A 19,136-nucleotide genomic window follows, 5' to 3' on the forward strand; every position below is an offset into this window, starting at 1 on the left:
AAATAATTATTTAGCCCAGAATTTTTTAATTTTCCCAAGGGTAACAGGAGAAATTTGACCCCAATATTTGTTGTCCAGTTTCTCCTGAGTACGGTGATACCCCATATGTGGGGGTAAACTACTGTTTGGGCACATGCCGGGGCTTGGAATTGAAGTAGTGACGTTTTGAAATGCAGACTTTGATGGAATGCTCTGCGGGCGTCACGTTGCGTTTGCAGAGCCCCTGATGTGCCTAAACAGTAGAAACCCCCCACAAGTGACCCCATTTTGGAAACTAGACCCTGAAAGGAATTTATCTAGATGTGTGGTGAGCACTTTGAACCCCCAAGTGCTTCATAGAAGTTTATAATGCAGAGCCGTGAAAATAATAAATACGTTTTCTTTCCTCAAAAATAATTATTTAGCCCAGAATTTTTTATTTTCCCAAGGGTTACAGGAGAAATTGGACCCCAAAAGTTGTTGTCCAGTTTCTCCTGAGTACGCTGATACCCCATGTGTGGGGGTAAACCACTGTTTGGGCACACGTCGGGGTTCAGAAGGGAAGTAGTGACTTTTGAAATGCAGACTTTGATGGAATGGTCTGCGGGTGTCACGTTGCGTTTGCAGAGCCCCTGGTGTGCCTAAACAGTAGAAACCCCCCACAAGTGACCCCATTTTAGAAACTAGACCGCGAAAGGAACTTATCTAGATGTGTGGTGAGCACTTTGAACCCCCAAGTGCTTCACAGACGTTTACAACGCAGAGCCGTGAAAATAAAAAATCATTTTTCTTTCCTCAAAAATTATGTTTTAGCAAGCATTTTTTTAGATTCACAAGGGTAACAGGAGAAATTGGACCCCAGTAATTGTTGCGCAGTTTGTCCTGAGTATGCTGGTACCCCATATGTGGGGGTAAACCACTGTTTGGGCACACGTCAGGGCTCGGAAGTGAGGGAGCACCATTTGACTTTTTGAATACGAGATTGGCTGGAATCAATGGTGGCGCCATGTTGCGTTTGGAGACCCCTGATGTGCCTAAACAGTGGTAACCCCTCAATTCTAACTCCAACACTAACCCCAACACACCCCTAACCCTAATCCCAACTGTAGCCATAATCCTAATCACAACCCTAACCCCAACACACCCCTAACCACAACACTAACCCCAACACACCCCTAACCCTAACCACAACCCTAATTCCAACCCTAACCCTAACCCTAAGGCTATGTGCCCACGTTGCGGATTCGTGTGAGATATTTCCGCACCATTTTTGAAAAATCCGCGGGTAAAAGGCACTGTGTTTTACCTGCGGATTTTCCGCGGATTTCCAGTGTTTTTTGTGCGGATTTCACCTGCGGATTCCTATTGAGGAACAGGTGTAAAACGCCGCGGAATCCGCACAAAGAATTGACATGCTGCGGAAAATACAACGCAGCGTTCCCGCGTGGTATTTTCCGCACCATGGGCACAGCGGATTTGGTTTTTCATATGTTTACATGGTACTGTAAACCTGATGGAACACTGCTGCGAATCCGCAGCCAAATCAGCACCGTGTGCACATAGCCTAATTCTAAAGGTATGTGCACACGCTGCGGAAAACGCTGCGGATCCGCAGCAGTTTCCCATGAGTGTACAGTTCAATGTAAACCTATGGGAAACAAAAATCGCTGTACACATGCTGCGGAAAAACTGCACGGAAACGCAGCGGTTTACATTCCGCAGCATGTCACTTCTTTGTGCGGATTCCGCAGCGGTTTTACAACTGCTCCAATAGAAAATCGCAATTGTAAAACCGCAGTGAAATGCGCAGAAAAAAACGCGGTAAATCCGCCATAAATCCGCAGCGGTTTAGCACTGCGGATTTATCAAATCCGCAGCGGAAAAATCCGCAGAGGACCAGAATACGTGTGCACATTCCTAACCCTAACCCTAGCCCTAACCCTAACCCTAACCCTAACCCTAACCCTACCCCTAACCCTAACCCTACCCCTAACCCTAACCCTACCCCTAACCCTAGCCCTACCCCTAACCCTACCCCTAACCCTACCCCTAACCCTAACCCTACCCCTAACCCTATTCTAACATTAGTGGAAAAAAAAAAATTTCTCTATTTTTTTATTGTCCCTACCTATGGGGGTGACAAAGGGGGGGGGTCATTTATTATTTTTTTTATTTTGATCACTGAGATAGATTATATCTCAGTGATCAAAATGCACTTTGGAACGAATCTGCCGGCCGGCAGATTCGGCGGGCGCACTGCGCATGCGCCCGCCATTTTGGAAGATGGCGGCGCCCGGGAGAAGACGGACGGGACCACGGCTGGATCGGTAAGTATGATAGGGTGGGGGGGGGACCACGGGGGGGGGGATCGGAGCACGGGGGGGGGGAATCGGAGCGCGGGAGAGGTGGAACGGAGCGCGGGGGGCGTGGAACGGAGCACGGGGGGGCTGGAATGGAGCACGGGGGGTGGAACGGAGCACGGGGGGGGGTGGATCGGAGTGCAGGGGGGGTGATTGGAGCACGGGGGGGTGATTGGAGCACGGGGGGAGCGGACACGAGCACGGGGGGGAGCGGAGCACTGGATGGAGGGGAGCCGGAGCAGTGTACCGGCCAGATCGGGGGGGTGGGGGGGCGATCGGAGGGGTGGTGTGGGGGCACACTAGTATTTCCAGCCATGGCCGATGATATTGCAGCATCGGCCATGGCTGGATTGTAATATTTCACCCGTTATAATGGGTGAAATATTACAAATCGCTCTGATTGGCAGTTTCACTTTCAACAGCCAATCAGAGCGATCGTAGCCACGAGGGGGTGAAGCCACCCCCCCTGGGCTAAACTACCACTCCCCCTGTCCCTGCAGATCGGGTGAAATGGGAGTTAACCCTTTCACCCGGTCTGCAGGGACGCGATCTTTCCATGACGCCGCATAGGCGTCATGGGTCGGATTGGCACCGACTTTCATGACGCCTACGTGGCGTCAAAGGTCGGGAAGGGGTTAAATTATTTTTAACATTATATCTTGTTACTATTGATGCTGCATAGGCAGCATCAATAGTAAAAAGAGAGAGAGAGAGCAAGAGAGAATTTCCCTGATGGGAAATTCTTCCACGCATGCTCTCTTTGAAAAGATGGGACCCGTCGCTGGATTCCTGCTTTTCACAGACATCGACGCATCCTGCGCCCATAGGCTTCCATTGTAGCCAGTGACAGGCAGCGCAGGATGCGTCACTGACCGATTTTCCAACGTGCAGAAAAAACGTTCCTCTGAACGTTTTCTCTGCCCGACGGACCGATTTTTTTATGCAGGATCCAGTGAAAAAGGGAAGACTCTGCAGCTAGTACCCCTTAACCCCTTCACGACATGCGCCGTACTAGTACTGCGCATGCCGTGTCACCCCCTTTGATGTGGGCTCCGGCGGTGAGCCCACATCAAAGTCACGACATGTCAGCTGTTTTGTACAGCTGACATGTGCGCGCAATAGCGGTGGGTGAAATCGCTATTCACCCACCGCTATTAACCTGTTAAATGCCGCTGTCAAACGCAGACAGTGGCATTTAACCGTCGCTTCCGGCCGGGTGGCCGTAAATGATGTCATCGCCGACCCCCGTCACATGATCGGGGGTCGGCGATGCATCAGGAAGGTAACCATAGAGGTCCTTGAAACCTCTATGGTTACTGATACCGGCCTGCTGTGAGCGCCCCCCTGTGGTCGGCGCACACAGCACACCTGCATTTCAGCTACATAGCAGCGATCTGATGATCGCTGCTATGTAGCAGAGCCTATCGGGCTATGCCAGCTTCTAGCCTCCCATGGAGGCTATTGAAGCATGGCACAAGTAAAAAAAAGTTTTTAAAAATATAAAAAAAATATAAAAGTTTAAATCACCCCCCTTTCGCCCCATCCTAAATAAAACAATAATAAAAAAAAAAACCTACACGTATTTTGTATCGCCGCATTCAGAATCGCCCAATCTATCAATAAAAAAAAGCATTAACCTGATCGCTAAACAGCGTAGCGAGAAAAAAATCCGAAACGCCAGAATTACGTTTTTTTGGTCGCCGTGACATTGCATTAAAATGCAATAACGGGCGATCAAAAGAACGTATCTGCACCGAAATGGTATCACTAAAAACGTCAGCTCGGCACGCAAAAAATAAGCCCTCACCCGACCCCAGATCACGAAAAATGGAGACGCTTCGGGTACCGGAAAATGGCACTTTATTTTTTAACCCCTTCATGACCCAGCCTATTTTGAACTTAACCCCTTCATGACCGGGGGATTTTTCGTTTTTCCGTGTTCGTTTTTCGCTCCCCTCCTTCCCAGAGCCATAACTTTTTTATTTTTCCGTCAATTTGGCCATGTGAGGGCTTATTTTTTGCGGGACGAGTTGTACTTTTGAACGACATCATTGGTTTTAGCATGTCGTGTACTAGAAAACGGGAAAAAAATTCCAAGTGCGGTGAAATTGCAAAAAAAGTGCAATCCCACATTGGTTTTTTGTTTGGCTTTTTTGCTAGGTTCACTAAATGCTAAAAATGACCTGCCATTATGATTCTCCAGGTCATTACGAGTTCATAGACACCAAACATGACTAGGTTATTTTTTATCTAAGTGGTGAAAAAAAATTCCAAACTTTGCTAAAAAAAAAAAAAAAAAAATTGCGCCATTTTCCGATACTCGTAGCGTCTCCATTTTTCATGATCTGGGGTCGGTTGAGGGCTTATTTTTTGCGTGCAGAGATGACGTTTTTAATGATAGCATTTCGGTGCAGATACGTTCTTTTGATAGCCCGTTATTGCATTTTAATGCAATGTCGCGGCGACCAAAAAAACGTAATTCTGGCGTTTCGAGTTTTTTTCCCGCTACGCTGTTTAGCGATCAGGTTAATACTTTTTTTTATTTGATAGATCGGGCGATTCTGAGCGCGGCGATACCAAATATGCGTAGATTTGACATTTTTTTTATTGATTTATTTTGATTGGGGCGAAAGGGGGGTGATTTAAACTTTTATGTTTTTATTTTTTTCACATTTTTTTTAACTTTTGCCATGCTTCAATAGCCTCCATGAGAGGCTAGAAGCAGGCACAACCCGATCGGCTCTGCTACATAGCAGCGATCTGCTGATCGCTGCTATGTAGCAGAATTGCACGTGTGCTGTGAGCGCCGACCACAGGGTGGCGCTCACAGCGACGGGCAATCAGTAACCATAGAGGTCTCAAGGACCTCTATGGTTACAATATACAAGCATCACCGACCCCCGATCATGTGACGGGGGTCGGCGATGACGTCATTTCCGGCCGCCCGGCCGGAAGCGGTAGTTAAATGCCGCTGTCTGCGTTTGACAGCGGCATTTAACTAGTTAATAGGTGCGGGCAGATCGCGATTCTGCCCGCGCCTATTACGGGCACATGTCAGCTGTTCAAAACAGCTGACATGTCCCGGCTTTGGTGCGGGCTCACCGCGGAGCCCTGCATCAAAGCAGGGGAGCCGGCATCGGACGGTATAGTACGTCCGATGCCGGTAAGGGGTTAAAGACCTTGCCGTTTTTTGCAATTCTGACCAGTGTCCCTTTATGAGGTAATAACTCAGGAACGCTTCAACGGATCCTAGCGGTTCTGAGATTGTTTTTTCGTGACATATTGGGCTTCATGTTAGTGGTAAATTTAGGTCAATAAATTATTAGTTTATTTGTGATAAAAACGGAAATTTGGCGAAAATTTCGCAATTTTCACATTTTGAATTTTTATTCTGTTAAACCAGAGAGTTATGTGACACAAAATAGTTAATAAATAACATTTCCCACATGTATACTTTACATCAGCACAATTTTGGAAACAAAATTTTTTTTTGCTAGGAAGTTATAAGGGTTAAAATTTGACCAGCGATTTCTCATTTTTACAACGAAATTTACGAAACCATTTTTTTTAGGGACCACCTCACATTTGAAGTCAGTTTACGGGGTCTATATGGCTGAAAATACCCAAAAGTGACACCATTCTAAAAACTGCACCCCTCAAGGTGCACAAAACCACATTCAAGAAGTTTATTAACCCTTCAGGTGCTTCACAACAGCAGAAGCAACATGGAAGGAAAAAATGAACATTTAACTTTTTAGTCACAAAAATTATCTTTTAGCAACAATTTCTTTGATTTCACAATGGTAAAAGGAGAAACTGAACCACGAAAGTTGTTGTCCAATTTGTCCTGAGCACGCTGATACCTCATATGTAGGGGTAAACCACTGTTTGGGCGCACGGCAGGGCTTGGAAGGGAAGGAGCGCCATTTGACTTTTTGAATGAAAAATTGGCTCCACTCTTTAGCGGACACCATGTCACGTTTGGAGAGCCCCCGTGTGCCTAAAAATTGGAGCTCCCCCACAAGTGACCCCATTTTGGAAACTAGACGCCCCAAGGAACTTATCTAGATGCATAGTGAGCACTTTGAACCCCCAGGTGCTTCACAAATTGATCCGTAAAAATGAAAAAGTACTTTTTTTTCACAAAAAAATTCTTTTAGCCTCATTTTTTTCATTTTCACATGGGTAACAGGATAAAATGGATCCTAACATTTGTTGGGCAATTTCTCCCGAGTACGCCGATACTTTATATGTGGGGGTAAACCACTGTTTGGGCACACGGCAGGGCTCGAAAGGGAAGGCGCGCCATTTGACTTTTTGAATGGAAAATTAGCTCCAATTGTTAGCGGACACCATGTCGCGTTTGGAGAGCCCCTGTGTGCCTAAACATTGGAGCTCCCCCACAAGTGACCCCGTTTTGGACACTAGACCCCCCCAAGGAACTTATCTAGATGCATATTGAGCACTTTAAACCCCCAGCTGCTTCACAGAAGTTTATAACGCAGAGCCAAGAAAATAAAAAATAACTTTTCTTTCCTCAAAAATGATTTTTTAGCCTGGAATTTCCTACTTTGCCAAGGGTATTAGGAGAAATTGGACCCCAAATGTTATTGTCCAGTTTGTCCTGAGTACGCTGATACCCCATATGTGGGGGTAAACCACTGTTTGGGCGCACGGCAGGGCTCGGAAGGGAAGGCACGCCATTTGGCTTTTTAAATGGAAAATAAGCTCCAATCATTAGCGGACACCATGTCACGTTTGGAGAGCCCTTGTGTGCCTAAACATTTGAGATCCCCCACAAATGACCCCATTTTGGAAACTAGACCCCCAAAGGAACTAATCTAGATGTGTGCTGAGGACTTTGAACCCCCAAGTGCTTCACAGACGTTTATAACGCAGAGCCATGAAAATAAAATAAAAAATTATTTTCTCAAAAATGATCTTTTAGCCTGCAATTTTTTATTTTCCCAAGGGTAACAGGAGAAATTTGACCCCAAAAGTTGTTGTTCAGTTTCTCCTGAGTACGGTGATACCCCATATGTGGGGGTAAACTACTGTTTGGGCACATGCCGGGGCTCGGAAGTGAAGTAGTGACGTTTTGAAATGCAGACTTTAATGGAATGCTCTGCGGGCATCACGTTGCGTTTGTAGAGCCCTTGATGTGGCTAAACAGTAGAAACCCCCCACAAGTGACCCCATTTTGGAAACTAGACCCCGAAAGGAACTTATCTAGCTGTGTGGTGAGCACTTTGAACCCCCAAGTGCTTCACAGAAGTTTATAACGCAGAGCCGTGAAAATAATAAATACGTTTTCTTTCCTCAAAAATAATTATTTAGCCCAGAATTTTTTATTTTCCCAAGGGTTATAGGAGAAATTGGACCCGAATATTTGTTGTCCAGTTTCTCCTGAGTACGCTGATACCCCATGTGTTGGGGGTAAACCACTGTTTGGGCACACATCGGGGCTCGGAAGTGAAGTAGTGACTTTTGAAATGCAGACTTTGATGGAATGGTCTGCGGGTGTCACGTTGCGTTTGCAGAGCCCCTGGTGTGCCTAAACAGTAGAAACCCCCCACAAGTGACCCATTTTGTAAACTAGACCCCCAAGGAACGTATCTAGATATGTGGTGAGCACTTTGAACCCCCAAGTGCTTCACAGACGTTTACAACGCAGAGCCGTGAAAATAAAAAATCATTTTTCTTTCCTCAAAAATGATGTTTTAGCAAACATTTTTGTATTTTCACAAGGGTAACAGGATAAATTGGACCCCAGTAATTGTTGCGCAGTTTGTCCTGAGTATGCTGGTACCCCATATGAGGAGGTAAACCACTGTTTGGGCGCACGTCGGGGCTCGGAAGTGAGGGAGCACCATTTGACTTTTTGAATACAAGATTGGCTGGAATCAATGGTGGCGCCATGTTGCGTTTGGAGACCCCTGATGTGCCTAAACAGTGGAACCCCTCAATTCTACCTCCAACACTATCCCCAACACACCCCTAACCCTAATCCCAACTGTAGCCATAACCCTAATCACAACCCTAACCCTAACCACAACCCTAATTCCAACCCTAAGGCTATGTGCCCACGTTGCGGATTCGTGTGAGATTTTTCAGCATCATTTTTGAAAAATCCGCGGGTAAAAGGCACTACGTTTTACCTGCGGATTTACTGTGGATTTCCAGTGTTTTTTGTGCGGATTTCACCTGCGGATTCCTATTGAGGAACAGGTGTAAAACGCTGCGGAATCCGCACAAAGAATTGACATGCTGCGGAAAATACAACGCAGCGTTTCCGCGTGGTATTTTCCGCACCATGGGCACAGCGGATTTGGTTTTCCATAGGTATACTTGGTACTGTAAACCTGATGGAACACTGCTGCGGATCCGCAGCCAAATCCGCACCGTGTGCACATAGCCTAATTCTAAAGGTATGTGCACACGCTGCGGAAAACGCTGCGGATCCGCAGCAGCTTCCCATGAGTTTACAGTTCAATGTAAGCCTATGGAAAACAAAAATCGCTGTACACATGCTGCAGAAAAACTGCATGGAAACGCAGCGGTTTACATTCCGCAGCATGTCGCTTCTTTCTGCGGATTCCGCAGCGGTTTTACAACTGCTACAATAGAAAATCGCAGTTGTAAATCCGCAGTGAAATGCGCAGAAAAACCGCGGTAAATCTGCCATAAATCCGCAGTGGTTTAGTACTGCGGATTTATCAAATCCGCAGCGGAAAAATCCGCAGAGGACCAGAATACGTGTGCACATACCGAAACCCTAACCCTACCCCTAACCCTAATTCTTACCCCAATCTTAGTGGAAGAAAAAAAAAATCTTTATTTTATTATTGTCCCTACCTATGGGGGTGACAAAGGGGGGGGGGGGGGGCATTCAGTATTTTTTTTATTTTGATCACTGCGATAGGTTTTATCGCAGTGATCAAAATGCACTTGAAACGAATCTGCCGGCCGGCAGATTCGGCGGGCGCACTGCGCATGCGCCCGCCATTTTGGAAGATGGCGGCGCCCAGGAAAGAAGACCACGGACCACGGGAGGCCCGGTAAGTATGATGGGGTGGGAGGGGGAGCACGGGGGGGTGGATCGGAGCATGGGGGGGTAAATCGGAGCACGGGGGGTGGATCGGAGCACGGGGGGGGGGTGCATTGGAGCATCAGGGGGTGGATCGGACTGCAGGGGGGGTGGATCGGACTGCAGGGGGGGTGGATCGGACTGCAGGGGGGGTGGATCGGAGTGCAGGGGGGGTGGTTGGAGCACGGGGGGGTGATTGGAGCACGGGGGTGAGCGGACGAGCACGTGGGGGAGCGGACAGGAGGACGGAGGGGAGCGGAGCCGTGTAAAGGAGAGATCGGGGGGCTGGGGGGGCGATGGGTGGGGTGGGGGTACATCAATATTGCAGCATCGGCCATGGCTGGATTGTAATATTTCACCAGTTATAATAGGTGAAATATTACAAATCGCTCTGATTGGCAGTTTCACTTTCAACAGCCAATCAGAGCGATCGTAGCCACGGGGGGGTGAAGCCACCCCCCCCTGGGCTAAACTACCACTCCCCCTGTCCCTGCAGATCGGGTGAAATGGGAGTTAACCCTTTCACCCGATCTGCAGGGACGCGATCATTCTGTGACACAGCATATGCGTCACAGGTCGGATTGGCACCGACTTTCATGACGCATACGCTGTGTCACAGGTCGGGAAGGGGTTAAGCAAAGTTTTGAATTTTTTCTCACCACTTGGGTAAAAAATAACCTAGACATGTTAGGTGTCTATGAACTTGTAATGACCTGTAGAATCATAATGGCAGGTTAGTTTTAACATTTAGTGAACCTAGCAAAAAAGCCAAACAAAAAACAAGTGTGGGATTGCACTTTTTTTGCAATTTCACCGCACTTGGAATTTTTTTCCCGTTTTTTAGTAAAAGACATGGTAAAACCAATGGTGTCGTTCAAAAATACAACTCATCCCGCAAAAAATAAGCTCTCACATGGCCATATTGACGGAAAAATAAAAAAGTTATGGCTCTGGGAAGGAGGGGAGTGAAAAATGAAAACGCAAAAACGAAAAAGTGCCGCGACTTGAAGGGGTTTAGCATGGTGGGCCCTTAGAATGATTTTCTCTGGTGGGCCCAAACTACTCCAGTCCGACGCTGGGCAAAGGTATTGGTTAAATGAGTTAGAGAATAATAAAAAAAAAAAATCCCAGAATTGCATTGTTTTGTTCTTTTTTTTTTTTTTTTTGTCACTACAGCACTTCTAAAAAAATTAAAAAAACTTAATAAGCTTTCAAAACGACTTATGTACCCTAAAATGGATTTGATCAAAATGTCACATTTCTGGTTTTTTTTTTTTTTTTTTACCTTTTGTTAAAAGAACAAAAAAAAAAAATTAAAAACTATGCAAGCTTTGATGTTGTCAAGTAGTTTTTACAGTACAGAAAAACCCTCTTTAATTCAAAACGGCCAAAACAATAGCGGAGTTGCGTTTTTGCACATTTGTACAGCATTTGGAATTGTTTTCCCATTTTCTATTGCAATCTCCATTCCAAAAAAGTTGTGACGTTGTGTAAAATTAAGAAAATTAGAATTTCCATTACTTGGATATCTCTCCTAGCCATACTTTATTAACAGTAGAACATAAAACACAGATGAGAAGTTGAAAGTTGAGTCTGAAAGGAGAGAAGAATTATGTCTGATTCTTGAGTGATGTAGGATTCTTAATGCTTAACAGTCCTAGGTCGTCTTTGATGGATTTTTCATTTCACATTACAGCAAATGTTTTCTATTGGTGAAAGGTGTGGAGTGCAGACGGCCAGTTCATCACCAGAACTCTTTCTATAAAGCCATTCTCTTGTGATGAATGCAGTGTGTGATTTAGCATCGTCTTGCTGAGGTATACAAGGTTTTCCTGAAGTATGCAAGGTTTTTCCTGAAATAAAGGTTGTATGGATGGGAGCATATGTTTTAAGACCTCTACATAATGCTCAGTATTGATGGTGCCTTTCAAGATGTGTAAGCTGCCCTTGACTTAGTAATACAACCCCATACGATAAGAGATGCAGAAACTGTGCATTGATAGCAAGGTGGATGGTCTGTCCTCTTTTAGTCTGCAGGATACGGCATATGTAGTTTCAATAAAGGATTTTAATTTTTCAGTCAACTGTCAACTGAATAGTTTTTTTGTCTCCCTTGATTTATAGGGAACCTGTCATCCCCCCCCCCTTTCAGGCGTCTTTAACTAAAAGAGCCACCTTGTGCAGCACTTATGCTGCATTCTGTCAAGGTGGCCCTTTTAGTTGGGGTCCCTTCCTACGCTAAAATATTCATTTCTATAATTAGTCCCTCATACCTTTAGTTTGTCCGGGGTCATGTCTTTTTTTTCCCCCGGACACAAACGCCTCCCAGCCATCACTCAGGGCCTACGTGTACCAGGAGGAAAGGTCAGAGAGGCCCGGCGCCTGTGCACTGCAGTACTTTGCTCTGCCCTCAACAGGGCAAAGTATGCCTGCGCCGGAGCCGCGGCGTGAAGACAAGAAGAGGACGCCATCCTATGAAGATAGGAGACGCCGGACCGGACCGCGACGCCCATCGGACCCGGATCGCAGCAGGACCGCCCCTGGGTGAGTATAATATAACCTTTTATTTCTCATCTTTCAGGTTACATCGGGGGCTTATCTACAGCATTGCAGAATGCTGTAGATAAGCCCCTGATGCCAGTGGCTGCAACTCATCTTTGATTTTTGGGGTGACAGGTTCCCTTTAAACAGATAGCTGTTGTACCCAAAGAATATCTTTCTGTGGGAAACGGTGTAAACAATTTAATATGGGGTAGATTCCATCTACACAAACAAAAAAACAAACAAACTGAGCCATTCATTTCTCTAATGAACTACCTTAACCCCTTCACAACCAGCCATCTTTACACGGCTGAGTCTTCATAGTGTGTGATGCTGCTGAGATTCTGGTCTGCATGTGATGACCGCTGGATTTGGCAAGCAGAGCTGATTTCTAGTGGTGTGTGCATTGTTAGGGTTTGATATGCTGCAGGGTTTCCCAAAAACTTACCCGGGGTGGAAAACCCCTTTAAAGGTAATTTTAATGTTTCGTATAGGTTTTTTTATATTAATAAGAACAGATGCATAGTAATGTGTTTCTATCATGACAAATATTGCTTTTTACATTAATATACACTGCTTTGGAATATTTTGGATTATCATAACTTTCTTTATTATGTATTTTGCAGTTCCAAATTGACACAATGAGTGGTGACAGAGAAAAACTGTATGAGAGAAATAAGTCACACTTTTGTAAGGTAAGAGTCTGTATGTGCTGCAGTGGTCAGTCCTGTTTTACTATAGAATATTAGGACATGCACTAGGAAGGTTATGTTTTATTTCAGTGTGTAAATTGCCACATGCAAAACATTATTCCCTTCGGTTTTAGGCTATGTTCACATACAAAGTTTGCTGCAGTTCTAAAACTGTCGAAAAAGAAAAGCCTGTGCATAAGATCTGAAGTCTCAGAGCTTCTGCTGGTACTGTAAAACACCGTTTTTAATTGGCATAAAAAATGCTGTATGTGAACATAGCCTTAAAATTACTTTCTGCAACTGCTTGCAGGTTCTCAAACAATATTGCAATTTGGCTGTTATTGTTACATATTGCAAAATAGACAACTGTAATTGTCAGCAACTGATTGATTTTGTTCAAGGACTTGCAGATTTCCATTTGTGCTACAAATTTTGAAATTTCTGCATGCTCTATTTGCCTACATCGCTATTTCAGCTTCTTTACCTGACACATCTTATTTGCAGATTCATTCCGAATTTCCAGCAGATTTAAAGAAGTTTATTCTTCTCATATATTTACATCAGTTAGAATATGAAAAAATTTGCTATTGCCATATCTAACTAATTATGACCTCTGCCGGCTAAATTACTGTAGCAAGCAGATCTTGGGCTGCACTGAAATCTGAAAATGGTTTGTTATAATACAGGTTCAATGCCCACTATTCTTCAGGCATAAGTGAGACATAATCAGTTTTAGGCAAATGGTTTTTTAACCCCTTTCTGACATCGGACGTACTATCCCGTCGAGGTGGGGTGGGCCCCTATGACCACGGACGGGATAGTACGTCCAGCGCGATCGGCGGCGCTCACGGGGGGAGCGCGACCGGGTGTCAGCTGTCTATCGCAGCTGACATCCGGCACTATGTGCCAGGAGCGGTCATGGACCGCCCCCAGCACATTAACCCCCGGCACACCGCGATCAAACATGATCGCGATGTGCCGGCGGTGCAGGGAAGCATCGCGCAGGGAGGGGGCTCCCTGCGGGCTTCCCTGAGCACCCCGCAGCAACGCGATGTGATCGCGTTGCTGCGAGGGTCTTACCTCCCTCCCTGGCTGCTCCAGACCCGGATCCAAGATGGCCGCGGATCCGGGTCCTGCAGGGAGGGAGGTGGCTTCACAAAGCCTGCTCAGAGCAGGCACTGTGAAGCAGCCTGCACTGCTCTCAGATCGGTGATCTGACAGAGTGCTGTGCAAACTGTCAGATCACCGATCTGTGATGTCCCCCCCTGGGACAATGTAAAAAAGTTAAAAAAAATTTTTTCAAAATGTGTAAAAAATAAATAAATAAATAAAAATATTCCTAAATAATGGGGGAAAAAAAATATTATTCCCATAAATACATTTCTTTATCTAAATAAAAAAAAAACCCAACAAAAGTACATATTTAGTATCGCCGCGTCCGTAACGGCCCGACCTATAAAACTGGCCGACTAGTTAACCCCTTCAGTAAACACCGTAAGAAAAAAAAGAGGCAAAAAACAACGCTTTATCATACCGCCGAACAAAAAGTGGAATAACACGCAATCAAAAAGACAGATATAAATAACCATGGTACCGCTGTAAGCGTCATCTTGTCCCGCAAAAAACGAGCCGCCATACAGCATCATCAGCAAAAAAATATAAAAGTTATAGTCCTGAGAATAAAGCGATGCAAAAATAATTATTTTTTCTATAAAATAGTTTTTATCGTATAAAAGCGCCAAAACATAAAAAAATGATATAAATGAGGTATCACTGTAATCGTACTGACCCGAAGAATAAAACTGATTTATCAATTTTACCAAACGCGGAATGGTATAAACGCCTCCCCCAAAAGAAATTCATGAATAGCTGGTTTTTGGTCATTCTGCCTCACAAAAATCAGAATAAAAAGCGATCAAAAAATGTAACGTGCCCGAAAATGTTACCAATAAAAACGTCAACTCGTCCCGCAAAAAACAAGACCTCACATGACTCTGTGAACCAAAATATGGAAAAATTATAGCTCTCAAAATGTGGTAACGCAAAAAATATTTTTTGCAATAAAAAGCGTCTTTCAGTGTGTGACGGCTGCCAATCATAAAAATCCGCTAAAAAACCCGCTATAAAAGTAAATCAAACCCCCCTTCATCACCCCCTTAGTTAGGGAAAAATTTAAAAAATGTATTTATTTCCATTTTTCCGTAAGGGTTAGGGCTAGGGTTAGGGCTAGGGTTAGGGCTACAGTTTGGGTTGGGGCTAAAGTTAGGGTTAGGGTTGGGGCTAAAGTTACAGTTAGGGTTTAGATTACATTTACAGTTGGGATTAGGGTTAGGGGTGTGTCAGGGTTAGAGGTGTGGTTAGGGTTACTGTTGGGATTAGGGTTAGGGGTATGTTTGGATTAGGGTTTCAGTTATAATTGGGGGGTTTCCACTGTTTAGGCACATCAGGGGCTCTTCAAACGCGACATGGCGTCCGATCTCAATTCCAGCCAATTCTGCGTTGAAAAAGTAAAACCGTGCTTCTTCCCTTCCGAGCTCTCCCGTGTGCCCAAACAGGGGTTTACCCCAACATATGGGGTATCAGCGTACTCAGGACAAATAGGACAACAACTTTTGGGGTCCAATTTCTCCTGTTACCCTTGGGAAAATACAAAACTGGGGGCTAAAAAATAATTTTTGTGGGAAAAAAAAAGATTTTTTATTTTCACGGCTCTGCGTTATAAACTGTTGTGAAACACTTGGGGATTCAAAGTTCTCACAACACATCTAGATAAGTTCCATGGGGGGTCTAGTTTCCAAGACGGGGTCACTTGTGGGGAATTTCTACTGTTTAGGTACATTAGGGGTTCTGCAAACGCAATGTGACGCCTGCAGACCATTCCATCTAAGTCTGCATTCCAAATGGCACTCCTTCCCTTCCGAGCCCTCCCATGCACCCAAACGGTGGTTCCCCCCAACATATGGGGTATCAGCGTACTCAGGACAAATTGGTCAACAACTTTTGGGGTCAAATTTCTCCTCTTACCCTCGGGAAAATACAAAACTGGGGGCTAAAAAATAATTTTTTTGGGGAAAGATTTTTTGTTTTATTTTTACGGCTCTGCATTATAAACTTCTGTGAAGCACTTGGTGGGTCAAAGTGCTCACCACACCTCTAGATAAGTTCCTTAGGGGGTCTACTTTCCAAAATGGTGTCACTTGTGGGGGTTTCAATGTTTAGGCACATCAGTGGCTCTCCAAACGAAACATGGCGTCCCATCTCCATTCCAGTCAATTTTGCATTGAAAAGTCAAATGGCGCTCCTTCCCTTCCGAGCTCTCCCATCCGCCCAAACAGTGGTTTACGCCCACATATGGGGTATCAGCGTACTCAGGACAAATTGTACAACAACTTTTGGGGTCCATTTTCTCCTCTTACCCTTGGTAAAATAAAACAAATTGGAGCTGAAGTAAATTTTTTGTGAAAAAAAGTTAAATGTTCATTTTTATTTAAACATTCAAAAAATTCCTGTGAAGCACCAGAAGGGTTAATAAACTTCTTGAATATGGTTTTGAGCACCTTGAGGGGTGTAGTTTTTAGAATGGTGTCACACTTGGGTATTTTCTATCATATAGACCCCTCAAAATGACTTCAAATGAGATGTGGTCCCTAAAAAAAAAAAAAATGGTGTTGTAAAAATGAGAAATTGCTGGTCAACTTTTAACCCTTATAACTCCCTAACAAAAAAAAATTTTGGTTCCAAAATTGTGCTGATGTAAAGTAGACATGTGGGAAATGTTACTTAAGTATTTTGTGTGACATATCTCTGTGATTTAATTGCATAAAAATTCAAAGTTGGAAAATTGCGAAATTTTCATAATTTTCGCCAAATTTCCTTTTTTTTCACAAATAAACGCAGGTACTATCAAAGAATTTTTACCATTGTCATGAAGTACAATATGTCACGAGAAAACAATGTCAGAATCACTGGGATCCGTTGAAGTGTTCCAGAGTTATAACCTCAAAGGGACAGTGGTCAGAATTGCAAAAATTGGCCCGGTCATTTACGTGCAAACCACCCTTGGGGGTAAAGGGGTTAAGGCTACGTTCCCATGATGAATTTTTTTTTTTAAATTCGTTTATTAATTCCAGAATAAACTGCACAATACACACGTTTGCATTTGTCATTATTAGTAACAGTATGAAATACAGATAGGGGTCATGCATTATTATATCTAAAAGTATTACAAAAGTGACAAACTGTGTATGTTAAATCACTGACGTCTTACAAATCACCTAATATACAACATTTAACTACATTAACTTAACAATAGCAATAATGCGCCGCCAAAGGAAAATTAATACAGATTTCACCCCGTAAGTGATGCCCCCCAAACCACGAGCCCAACCTCCACATAGTAGCCAAGCTAATGAGGATTATAAAGTATTATAAGAGGAGTTCCATCTACCCCAAATCTTTTCAAACTTGCCTGGGCATCCTCTATTTTGATATAGTGTACGCTCATACGGGATAATCGAATTCACCAGATCAACCCAGGCTCTGAGAGACGGGCAAGAACCACCCATCCATCGTAATGCTAACACCTTTCGTGCCATAAAAAGTGACTCTCGTAGAAATATTCCGGTGCAAAGATCCCAAGCTTCCGCATCCCACACCCCAAATAAGCAGATCAGTGGTTCAAGTGGGACAGGGATCAGTAATAAGGATGTTAAAAAAGACGTCACCTCACTCCAATACTGACGAATAACAGGGCATTTCCAAATCATGTGGATGAAATCCGCATCACCCGAATGGCACCTCAAGCAATCCGACGAGTGGAAGCGGCCCATTTTAAAAAGCCGTACCGGGGTCAAATAAGACTGATGCAGAATATATAATTGAGTCATTTTATTATTAATTGAGGGAGAGACTTTAGTTGGGGACTCCAAAATATCCTCCCATTCTTCTCCCGATACATCAGGAAGAAGTCCCTCCCACTTCCCTTTGACGGAATTTATAGTAGACCCATCTCCCATGGACAACAAATAAGTATATAAGGAGGAAATAAGTCCTTGAGGGCCCTGTGAGTTGAGAATACCTATCAAAGGTAAGGATGAAATAGCTCGATCCCCACCCATACTCCGCATATGTGATTGAAAGGCTGATCTTAGCTGTAAATAACGGAAGAACTGAGACCTCGGAACACTGTGGGTATTCTGTAATTGTACAAAGGATGCAAAGACCCCCTGGTTATATACATCTCTCACCGAGAGAACACCATGCGAGATCCAAAAATTAGTGGATGGATGGTTCAACAGTCCCGGAAAGTAACTATTATTCCATAGAGGCATTTCAGCCACTACATCTACAAATCCAGTAACTTTTTTAATTTGTCTCCATATTGATCGTGCCAGCCGGTGCAACTGTAGCAAACAGGGGGCATTAACTTTCTCTAGTTCTAGAAACCCCAGTGGACAATCAGCCCGGGCACCATGGAGCAAATGACTCTCCGAGTTAGGCAGGGAATTATTAGGCATCCATTTATTTATCGCCTTGGCCTGGCCGGCGAGATAATATAAGTGGAAATCTGGCAAAGCCGCCCCACCCCCCTGCTTCGGCCTCTGTAATGTCGACAATTTAAGTTTGGGCCTAGTTTTCCCCCATATAAAGGATGTAACCAGGGAGTTTAACCTTGCGAAGAAGTGTTTGGGTATGGGCACGGCACTATGTTGAAGGCAATAGTTAAGCTTAGGGAGCAGTATCATTTTAATTAGATTAATTCGGCCGGCAACCGAGAGCGGGAGTTTGTTCCAGGTTGAAAATTTAATTCTAACCAAATCTAATAGTGGGTAGATATTAAGTTGTAGATCTAATTGGCTGTATTTGGACATGTGAATACCTAAATATTTGAAACTGGATACAATGGGGAGCGGCGAGAGAGTTTCGAGGCAGGGTGCCTGGGTATGTGAGAGAGGGAACAAGGCAGATTTATCCCAGTTTATATATAGCCCTGAAAATTTACTGAACTTATCTATAGTCGCAATCACCTGTGGTAACGTTTCCTCTACTTTGTCCATAAATATCACCATATCGTCAGCATAGAGACCGATGGTATCCACTCGATCCGCAATATTTATTCCCTTAATACCATCAGAGGTTCTTATGCGTATTGCCAAGGCCTCTATTGCCAAGGCGAAGAGGGCCGGGGATAAAGGACATCCCTGGCGAGTTCCCCTATAAAGGGAAAAGGGCTCAGAAATGGTATTATTCACAACTATACGTGCCCTGGGCTTCCTATATAGTATATCTATCCCTCTTAGAAATTTGTCCCCAAAACCGTATTTCCTCAGACATGCAGATAGAAAGGGCCATTCGAGAGAGTCGAAAGCCTTGGCTGTATCTAACGATGCTAGTGCCCAGTTATTATCTGTTTCTAGGGAGCTATACTGAATCACTGATTGAACCCGTCTAATATTGATGGAGGTGCTTTTTCCCGGC

The 19,136-nt window shown here is 44.4% G+C and overlaps 1 protein-coding gene across 3 annotated transcripts in view; it reads left to right on the forward strand.

Annotated features, from left to right (window-relative positions):
- LOC138642409 (uncharacterized) overlaps positions 1-19,136 on the forward strand; it is a 231,603-nt gene that overhangs the window by 16,849 nt on the left and 195,618 nt on the right. For all 3 annotated transcript variants that reach the window (XM_069730540.1, XM_069730543.1, XM_069730541.1), the window contains exon 2: positions 12,594-12,662. In XM_069730540.1, the coding sequence (XP_069586641.1) occupies positions 12,609-12,662 (54 nt within the window). In that variant the 5' untranslated portion in view covers positions 12,594-12,608. The remainder of the gene's footprint in view (positions 1-12,593; positions 12,663-19,136) is intronic.

The sequence above is a fragment of the Ranitomeya imitator genome, chromosome 6 (genome assembly GCF_032444005.1).
Source record: "Ranitomeya imitator isolate aRanImi1 chromosome 6, aRanImi1.pri, whole genome shotgun sequence".
NCBI lineage: Eukaryota > Metazoa > Chordata > Amphibia > Anura > Dendrobatidae > Ranitomeya > Ranitomeya imitator.